This window comes from Melanaphis sacchari, unplaced genomic scaffold, assembly GCF_002803265.2.
Source record: "Melanaphis sacchari strain LSU unplaced genomic scaffold, SCAv2.0 Contig0_pilon_pilon, whole genome shotgun sequence".
NCBI lineage: Eukaryota > Metazoa > Arthropoda > Insecta > Hemiptera > Aphididae > Melanaphis > Melanaphis sacchari.
The window spans coordinates 24781865-24793051 of NW_020270366.1; the positions used below are offsets into that span (position 1 = coordinate 24781865).

The 11187-nt window shown below is 32.9% G+C and overlaps 2 protein-coding genes across 4 annotated transcripts; both read right to left on the reverse strand.

Moving 5' to 3' along the window:
- Positions 1-2085: 2085 nt before the first annotated feature.
- Positions 2086-2838, reverse strand: LOC112595367 (protein FAM210B, mitochondrial-like). The gene has a single exon (XM_025340531.1). It carries the CDS (start codon positions 2660-2662, stop codon positions 2141-2143), a length of 522 nt encoding a protein of 173 aa, XP_025196316.1. The 5' UTR covers positions 2663-2838; the 3' UTR covers positions 2086-2140.
- A 3658-nt stretch (positions 2839-6496) lies between these two features.
- Positions 6497-10665, reverse strand: LOC112597669 (cilia- and flagella-associated protein 52-like). 3 transcript variants are annotated; one of them, XM_025343939.1, is made up of 3 exons: positions 10228-10665; positions 8214-10170; positions 6497-7188 (listed from the first exon to the last, which is right to left on the reverse strand). In XM_025343939.1, exons 2-3 carry the CDS (start codon positions 10033-10035, stop codon positions 6647-6649), a joined length of 2364 nt encoding a protein of 787 aa, XP_025199724.1. In that variant the 5' UTR covers positions 10036-10170; positions 10228-10665; the 3' UTR covers positions 6497-6646. The 3 variants fall into 3 exon arrangements, with proteins under 3 accessions (XP_025199724.1, XP_025199806.1, XP_025199645.1); XM_025344021.1 differs by having other exon boundaries at positions 8214-10465; positions 10627-10639; XM_025343860.1 differs by having other exon boundaries at positions 8214-10665.
- Between the last annotated feature and the right edge of the window lie 522 nt (positions 10666-11187).

Consider the following 11187-nt stretch of genomic DNA (forward strand, 5'->3'; position numbering starts at 1 on the left):
GAAAAAAAAATCAAAATTTGAATAAATTTTTATTTGAAGCATTAAAATTGGGTAAATTGGATACTTAAAAATCATTCTTTAGCCTTTATAGTTTATATGAAACAAATTTTAAATTTCACAAATATTGTATCTTAATGAAAAAAATATATCTAAGTCTTGTCTTTTGTGTTTCTATTTTGATGTTCTAATGTAATACATTTATATTATATTTTTTATTATTTTTTATCTATTGTGACGCGGGACATTTATACCTTTTTTTTTTTTATTATTGAATTGTTATACTTATAACTCAATGTTTGCTAGACATTTATGTCCGTTTCCATTATTTAGTACTGTCGTACTGATGAATTTGTACTTTGTTTGATAATAATTTATGTTAATATCTAAGTTTTCGTAAGAATAAACTACATTTGTAGATTTGTGAGTAAGCTTTTCTTTATTTATCTATTTATATACCTAACTACCATGACAATTGAATATTGATTATGACTTATTACACATAAATTGTATTCAATTCCTTATTCTTCCCTTAACTAACTCATGTATGCACTTATTTTCCTTAAACAGCTCCTTTTATTTCCCTGTGAAAATAATTTTCACTAATATTATCTATCTTTTAGTTTATGTTATAAGAAACTTTTTCATGCATAGCAATATATTATATGAATAAATCTAAAAAATGATTCAAATACAAAACAAATATGAATATAATATAATATAAATTAAATTCAATAATTATGTAATATTTAAGAAAAATATTAATAAACCAAATATTAATAATTAAACTTTAAATTTTTTAATCATAAAAATAAATGTATAATAATATACATGTTGCTACAAACAGCTATATTATGATACTTGGAGCCTGATGGAATCATTGTAAACACATTCATTAAACAATATTAATAACATTTTAATGTATTAAACATAGAAAATAATTGTTGTGTGAACTCAATAAAATAAACATTAACATTATTTGTGGAGAAAGTATTGCATTAGTATTATCAAATATTATTAACTTAAAAGATTTTATTAAGCCAACCAACCACCAGTTTTTTTATGTAAATCATATGTTGTGGTTACTCGCTATTCAAACTATTAACACATACAAATATATAATAATATATTATGTAATATACAGAAATAATGTCAATCATAGAGTAATACTCTATCTGTCCTATTCGACTACATGTTGATAGCATTAGGCCATTGATTTATATAGATATCATAGTCAATCTTAAGAAATGTATGCCTAAATATAAGCTAGGTTAGACATTCAAAATAAATTAAATAAATATATGGACATATTATGGTTTGCTTATAAATTTTGTCTATTAGAATTATGTTAATTTTTCATTGAGTATAAATTTTATTAATATAGGTGCATGTGATAAGACACAACACCAAGTAATAAGTATGACTTGCATATTTTTTTTTTAAATCTTCCAATATTTAAATTAACACAGCTCAAAAATTACAATTATATATATGATATAAAAACAACAATTAATAATACAAATAAAACATAGTATATAAAAATACAATTGAAAATGTAATTACATTAAAATCAAATTAAGAATGCAGCAAATTTAAAAAATTAAAATACATCAATAACATCAGTTCTAGAAGAAGAATTAAAAGAGCTTAAGAGTCTATTGAGATAATACCATTATATTATCACTACATAAAAAATAAAATTATTTTAAATGGAAATTAGAGAATGATGGGAAGTTAGAAAAATGGGAATGAAGTCACAGATAGCTTTTTCAACATGACAAAATGGAATTGTGTAAGGAGAGAAAAAAGACATAAGTAAGAAGTAAATGGTATCTTCAAGACTTCAAGTCTTGAAAAATAAACGATATGAAATCTAGATAGAGGCTGTTTATGAAACCATGAATGTAATAAGAATAATTTGATTAAATTCTTAGTAACACATTAAAAAAAAAAAATGTAAATAAAATATCAATTATAAGTAAACTTTATGCAATTATTATAATTTTACTTTAACAACCTTGACCTTTATTACACAATTTAAACAATTTATACAAGTATAACAATATATTTAAAAATAATACACTTTAAAACCCAAAGTAACAATAATTATGTATACAATTTTATAGGTTCTCATAATTAATGTTTATTTCTTCATTTTCATTATTCCTTTTGTCCTAAGGTATCGTACAATTAATGGTACGGATACAAGTGTTATTGAAATGCGTACTGGAGCAAAAGATTTATGTATGGCATATGCAATGATAAATTGACTCGCACCAGCTACGATTTTAGTGTTTTCGTTTGCATTTGACAAACCCATCCACGCAATCCATTGTTGGACATCAACACCATTAGAAATAAAAAAATATACCAAACCTAATGAAATTAATGAGATTCCAACATGAAACACAATCAACACTGAACCGTATTCTTTAGCAGCTATTTTCAATTTTTCACGTGGAGTTAACTCTGAAGGTTTTGCATGACATAAACGAATGAAAGAAAAACATAATGGATACTGTACTGATGGCTTAGTCAGACGAAAGAATTGTTGTGTTTGACTTTGTTGCAGTATAGATGCAAATCTGCACGAGTTGACATTACATTGAAAACCTTTAAAGGCAGGACGGCTTACTTTAGGAAGCAATGTTAACACTTTCAACATAATTTTACCGTTTCACTAAAATATAACATAAAACTATAAAATATTTAAATATGATCAAGATCAATAGTACTTTAGTATTCAATCTTGAATCGTCAAAACACTAAAAACGTCAAAACTTTAAATCTCAAACACAGTTGATAAGAGAAATGGTAACTAAAATATTTAAATTATAAGACTAGGGACAGAAAATTATACTTATATTTATCACAGATATATACTAATTATTATATTAGTATATAGTATTAGTATATATCTGTGATATTTATATACAATATATTATTACAGAATTAATGAATTCATTTAATTAAATTTATTCTGTGATAAAACCAAGGTGTTAGGTGGATATATCCACCTTATATATGGATATCCACCTTGGATAAAACTAACCAGTGCCCTCTAGGTAACTGACAAATTTTTAATTTTTTATGGCGGTTAACAAACAAATCAAAATAATACTAAATACTTTGAGTACTTATATAGTTATATATATATCTGAATGTATAGACTATTGATTAATTTTACACTTTAACGAATATTTTAATAGTATCGAAACAATTTATTTTAGTCATTCATTGTAATTTATTTTAGAATTCTTACATTATTGAATGAATGTTGATACATAATTTACTTAAATAGCTTAGGTAATTTAGTAGTTATAAACATAGATAAGTACATAACATTTGACTTAATTATAGACCTTAAAGTTTATCAATAATCTAGTAGTGTAACTTGTAATGCCTGTGGCAATCCAACAGGCTCTTAGCTTTAAAAATTTGAGGGAGGGAGATGTGTACTCACCCACAAAATTCCGTCCTATAAAAGTATAAATAATTAAAAACATGTTTAGTATTCAGTTATCTTTATAGTCACTTTTTATTAAACATTTTATTTGGTTTAAATAACATAAACATGGCAATAAAAAATTTTTAATACAAAAATTTTACTTAAAATAATGACTGGCGAGTTTTATAAAAATGCCTTCTTTCATGCTTTTGCTTCAGCAAACTTTGTAAACTTATCAATTAAATCTTTAAACCAAACTCACGAGCTGTATTTTATTTGAATGAAAGTAAATATCAGACTTTTTAAACAATCTTGAGGCATTGCGTATTTCTTAAAGATCATTTAATAATTATTTTTAGCTTGAAAATTACCATTCCGCACTTGCGAATGTTACAGGAATTGCCGAAAATAATAAAAAACCAGTACATACTTCTGGATAACTGACCGTTAAATAATATAATATAATAATATAAGTACTATATTATATCAACTTACTTTACTTAAAAATGAATGTCCATTGCTTAAATAAGTAATTTCGTACAAATTTTAACTTAAATTTCAGTAAAATTAATTCACTTAATATATTTTTTAAATATTTTGGTTCCAGTATAAACTATTTATAAAAAATGTTTAATTAAATTTTCGAAACTTAAATAAATAAAGAAAATTTTTATGAATTTCTTACAATTTAACAACAAAATAGTTAAAAGTTCTTACAATTTTGAATTGTTCGCATATGTTTTTAATATTTTTATACAGATCTGAGAAAAACTTACGTGGGATCTTGGATTAAATATGAATGAATTTTCAACCCAGTAAATATTTTTTTTTGGTATTTATCTCATGTCTACAAATAGCTCAAAAAGTCTAAATACTTTGAAAATGATAATACATATAAACGTTTTGTGAAAATTTCAAGTATCTTATAACAATCTTGAATCTATCTTTGGTCACAATATTATTATAGAAAAGTAGAATAATAATGAATAATAATAAATGGTGAATAATAAATTTTATTTGATGAATGATTGTTAACGGTAGTCGATAGATCGTCATGAGTCAAGACAGTATTATTATCCACCCAAATAAATTAATTGAAGTAATTATATCAAATTCCCAACACTATTTGGTTTTCAACATCAAATTTTACAAAGTTAATAGATTTGTGCCTATTATACTCATTGGCCATCGTACTGCAATAAGAATTAAATTTATAAGAAACAAATGGGATAGCTCATTGGTCAATGTTAGATTTTTACGTAATAGATTAAGTGTGTATTTTTTTACAGCAATAACATTCAAATTCTAATTATTTGTTTCATCGAATTATAAAAAACATTGTCAAACTAATACATTTTTTATAAATTTGTAAAATGTATAAATAATTATTTTATATTCATATTTTACAAAAAAATATTATTATAATACTTATATGATAGAAAATAATTTATATTTTAAATTATTTTTTTTTTTTTAAAGAATAAAGATAATTGTATTATTTAAAAACTGCGCGGAGCGTATAATATATCGATATTCCCGCCACTCACTGGTGTACAAACATGCGATAATCCAATAGTACAAGTATAGTATCAATTTATACACAAGTAATGTATTATTTTACTTACATTCAAGTAATTAATTATTGCAGTACTCTTGTAGTACGTCAACTAGCATACTTGGCGTATTTTACCTTCTATTTTTAGTTTAATATGTAAAACTGGAAAATAGCATTATTTTTAATGTTATGTTAAAATGTTGGTAGTAACATTGATTGTAGAATAGTCTATTCTATAATCAATGGCAGTAAAAAATGAGTGCGAGAATAGCGTGTATCAATATTACACACCCGAGACGCCGTGTAACAATCCAACGTAATAATATTGTCGTGATCTATAAATTATTAGGTAATAATTTATAAACTATTAATATTAATATTTAGGTTCAAAAAAGTTAGCCAACTAAACTGAAAAATTTTTGATCAAATTTTCTTAATAAGTATAAGTAATTTTAAGTATTAGTAAATACAAATTTATAATTTGTTACTTAAACTGTTTTCACTTATTCACATAAATTAGATAATTTATAAATAACTAATTCGAAGCCTGGAAGTTTTGTAATTTCCGGGATTTTTCCCGTGTCGAGATGTTGTGCGCCATAATATTATTTAAGTCACTCCTTCCTTAATTGCCAATAAAAATAAATTAGCTGTACTGTCTGTACTTTATGAAGCTTTTTAATCAATAAATGTGGTAAAATATTTTGCACAATTTGCAGTATTAACTGTACATCACAATTAGTAAATTGATTAAAATGTTTATATTTTGTTTTCTACTAGAAATACATACTATATTATAGTAACTTGTAATTTATTGGCACATTTTTAGCCCTTTCAGCGAGAATGTGTGCTATTGTAAAATTGTACTATTTAACCATTTAAATATTTAAAGTTAAAGTCTTATTGATAAAATGTATAAAATAATATATAATATAATATAATACATAAAATATATTATAAATAAGTATGTAATAATAATAAATTTGTTACCATATATTTTTTTAATAATTATTCAAAAATAAATAACCACAGAGAAATTATATTTTCACAAAGTATTCATAAAAGCATTTATTAGACAAAATATTTTGTCCTTTATTTTGCTATTTATAGATATTTGAACATTTTTATTATTATTATTATTATTTTTTTTGATTAATATACGATTGAGTTTTGTTTGTGAAAACTTTTAAAAGTTAATACAAAGTTCCTAGTAAGATATTTATTAAGGACAAAAAAATTTCGAAAAAGCATAGATGCAATTTTTTGTAAGCATTCAAAGTTAAAATGCTCACGAAATTATTAGTTAATGTAGCAGCAGCTGCTGCTAGCTGGTACTTAATATTCTCGAGTTTACTATTCAATAAGTTTGTAATAAACTTTCAACAATTATTAAAAGAAAATCCAAAATAAATGTTAATAATACATAAAATATTCAAAGTGGAAATTTTTATTTTTATATTAACTTTTATAAAAACCTTAAAAATGCTCTACGCCGAATTAGTATTTAAACAATTGTATTAAATAAATTCAAAAGAGTATTTCAATAATTTTACACAAATACTTTACAACGCCAAAATGGGGTAAAGTCCATGCTTTAAATTATAATTTATTGTACTGCTTAGTACAAATAATAATTTAGGTACTCGTCATCGGGCAAACGGTTTGACCTTCCAGCTCTCTGTACCGTGGTCGCAACGAACGCAAGTGGCCGTCGACCCTCGCCGGCACAGACATTTTACCGATCCATCGACGGCTTTTTCGACGGTATTTCCGTCACCTGTTACTTTCAATGACGTCGCCGCAGTCGACGATCCGCTACCATCCGCGTCCGTCCGTACCTTTTGCGCCTTGGATATGACGTTGATGTTCTCCTTCCTAGCCGGTAACGTCTTCTTTAGCGACAGCTGCCTTGAGCGGTCGGTCTGCTGTTCCCGCAGACTGCCTGCACCGCCACCACCACTGTTTGCGCTGCACCGGCTGCCGGGTGGTGCGGTGTCCGCGACGTGCGGAAAACGCCACAGGAATATGCCGCCGTCCGCGCTCGTGCTCACTACGAACTTACCGTCCGGGCTTACCTTCACGTTTGTCACCACACCCGCGTGACCCACACCGACATGCGTGGGTACCCCCTCGTTGTACAGCCACACTTTCACCATTTGATCTGAACTACCGGTGACGATGTACTTACCTGTAAAAACGTGATTGCTAATCATCTACACAGCGGTACACAATACTATTTAAACGGATGACTCACTGACGCACGTCAACACGTATTGATATTATTCTAAAATCAATCAAAATATCACAACGTACAAAAAAGAAAAACGTTACAATGTGTAAAAATTTAAAGTATAGAATACAAACTATTAATTATTTATACTTATTTTATCATTTGGGTAGTATTATGTGACCTGTGACGATATATTTTTTTTTTCATATGAGATCTAACTTTTTATTATAAATATTTAAGCAGATGATTATTTCAAAATGCTGATTTATCAAAATTCTAACGAACAGTTTTTGAATTCTAAATCGGAGTCTGTCATGTCGACCAAAAAGCATGCTTATCGTTATCAATTACCACAAATCGACATTTTTCATAAGTGACTTTCAAATAGAGGCGAAGCGGGCACTTCCCTACTTTGTTCAGCTTCCCGAAAGATTTTTATTTGTTGAATTTTACGACAATAGTTACATCTGGGGCTATAAGGGTGGCACTGCAGCAGTCATCTTGTGTAAATTCATACTTAGTGTCGGTGGTCCTTCGCAAAGTAAACAAGAGTTTCTAATGAGAGTAGTGCGTATTTTATAGCAACTAGAAGGTTATTCTATACGGTGCAAATGTCTGGGCTGAAAATATTAATGAAATAGACAAAACGAAAAGCCCTGATTATAATCGCTGTTCTTAAAATTGTATATTATAGTACAATATATTTTAATAGTTATTAAAAAGGAGGATCTAGAACGAGAGAGGCAGAGACCTGGTGGTGCAACGAACAACTAGAAGAAAATGATAATAAATATAAAAAAAAATTGATTTTGTAAGGGCGCGGTCTGCAGAAAATTGTCTTGCTGCCCCACTTGCGATTCTATCCTATGGGGAACGGGCATATATACTATCCTATGGGGAACGGGCGGCAGTAATGCAAAAGTACTTTCCCACCTATTTATTAGATTCAAATTAAAAAAAAAAAAAGTAAACATACTACCTACCGTTTGGCGTAACGTCGAGCGAGTTGAGCGCCGACGCCGACGATCCTTCGATCTCGCGTATCAACGACCCGTCGAGCGCCTCCCAGAATCCAATGTACCTATTAGTGCCACAAGTGAGCAGTTGGGCGCCATTAGGATGGTACTTGGCGCTGGTGAATATCGTCGATGAGAACATGATGGATAGTCGCGTGAACCGGACAATGTCCCAGACGACGCACGTGCCGTCCGCGCTAGCCGTGATCGCCTCATGGCCCAACTGGTGCACGTCGATCGAGCTCACCGGGCCCTTGTGCTCCTTGAGCACGGCCTGCAGCGCCCCGTTGAGGTTGTTCACCTGCCACACCCGGACCTGGCCCTCGCCGCCGCCGCTCAGCAGCTTCCGGCCGTCCTTGGACATGGCGATCGCCGACACGCCCTTGTTATGACAGTTGTTGATGGCGTACAGCAGCCGCCCGGTTTCCGGGGCGAATATCCGGATGTTGCCGTCGTTCCACGACGTGACGATCTGCGCGCCGTCGTACGAGAACAGCACGCCGGAGCACGTGAAGTTGCGCACGGTGATTCGGAGCAGCTCCTGCAGCGTGTCCACGGACCAGACGCGCACGTCGTGCTTGCTGGCGGTGGCGAACACCTTGCTGTAGTCGTGTGGGAACGCCAGATCGTACACCACAGACGTGTGGCACGTGAACAGGCAAGTGACGTCGAAGTCGCGCGCCCGGACAGCGAACAGCTCGCAGTCGACGGTGCCCACCAGCACGACGCCGTCGTCCATCAGCTGTATGCTGGTCACGGACGAATCGACGTTGGCCGACTTGATGGCCACCAGCAGCGGGCGGGTGGGCGTTGCCAGCCGCGTGCTACCCGTTTTACTGTACGAGCTGCGACCACCGGAACCGCGACCGTCGTCGCGGGCCCTCTGCTTGACCAGTTCGATGACGCCGTCCCCGGAACCCACCAACATGGTGCCGTCCGCGACCAGGTACAGCGCCGTGATCCCTTTGCTATACAGTTCCACGGCGGCTGTGGCGGAAACGCCGCGCCTGTTCTTACCGGCTGGCGGGTGCTTGGCGAAACACCCGACCAGGGTCGGAGCGTTGGTAGGCGCCACCACGGCCGTGTCGGCCGAGAAGTTCAGTTTGATTTTCATCACGTCTCCAGTGCTGGTGCCGCAGTACGCATACTCGTCCAGCCGGTCGATAACGGTGCACAGGATCTTGCGCTTGATCTTGGCGAACGAACCGTCCAGCCCCTGAATGTTTCGCTGTTCCCTGTTTAGCGTCCACAGCCTGAGTATGTTATCGCCGGCCACGACGAAACACTCGCCGCGCGTGTGCACCGGCCGGAGCACCGTCGCCGTGCCAGCGGTCGACTTGACGGACGACGACCCGCACAGCACCTCCCGCTTGTCGATGTCGTAGACGATCACCGAACCGTCGTCGACGCCGCCCAGCGATATCAGAAAGTTCTCGCAGCACGAGAACGCGACGGATTCGACGCGCACCTTGTGCGACTCGTATTTAGCGACCACCTGCCCGGTGTGGAAGCACCACACGATTATCGGCGACCGGAATCCCATGTAGTTCACCTGACCCGAACCCACGTACCGGCCAGAAGTCGACACCGTGACGGCCGATATCACGTTCGTGTGCCCCTCGAAGAACCGCTGGGCTTTCGTGTGCCAATTGTAGGCCGTGATATTGGTGCCGAGCGGGTACACCAGATGAACGCCGTCCGGGTGCAGTATGAGGCCGTTCAGAGGATTGCCGTCGAATCCGATCAGCGATTGTAGCTCGAGGTCCTGCACAACGATTTCGCCGTCCATGTTTCCTGCAGCTGTGTGGAGGATTTTTTACGTACTACGAGTCATTCTCTACTTCTATACGTGTCGTAGAGGTATGTCACCACACGGGACCACTGTAGTACCTAATTAACTCGAACCGTGATGATATGACTATACCTAAATGTTGCCTATTAGCAATAGAAAATAATTTAATGTATAAGAAGAGGCACCTACTATCTGCGACGATGAAACGCGAATGGTGTGATACGGAGAAGCCGATCGTTTAACTGATAACTTCGAAGCGTGTTTTCCTTTTAACTCCATAGCAACCAATGTACGAGCCACAAGGGGTTGGGGGTGTTTTATCCACTGAGGAAGGTTTTGTCGAACCCGTAACCAACGGTGTATATAAAAACCATCGAGTTCGATTAGATCGTAGTCAAAAAACGATTCTCAGGCTACGAACAGAGACCTTTAATGAAAAAACCAAAACAACAAATACCTTTGTTATCAGACTGACTTACACTTGTTGGTTGATGTTTCGATAATATATATATTTTATTTGTTTTACTACCTTTTACTACCTAAGTACTGATAATAAGCCAATAAGACATATTACGAGTTTTTACTCACCGTTCGAAATCTGAAATAAAAATTGGATGTTTAATACTATAAAATACTAGAGCAAACAATTATGTATTGGAATAAATAAATGTCTTTATTATTTAAAGAACAGTAAATTATTTGCACACATTATTATATTATACTAAATTGATCAATACTAATAGTTTTGTTATAGAATAAATGACTTGCCTACTATTAAAAATATAAGTATGTTATAAAGAAAACGGTAATAAATAGGTAATTGATTATAATAATAGATTAAAAACATTTAGACAAACGTCAAACTCTAGTTTCAACCATTGTATTATTTTTTAAATGTACTTATATTTAATACAATTTGTAAACAATTTCAACCATCACACACACCCTCCCTGTTTATAGTATATTATATTATATAATATTAAAATGTATTTATTAAATCCTCACAACACAATTAACAAAATTCAACAAAACAACAACAAAAATGTAAAATAAAATTATTATAAATCTACAAAGTTTCATGAAGAAATAAACATTATAGTATTATCTTTGTTTTTATAGCTATTTTTGAAACAAATTCTACATAGTTAT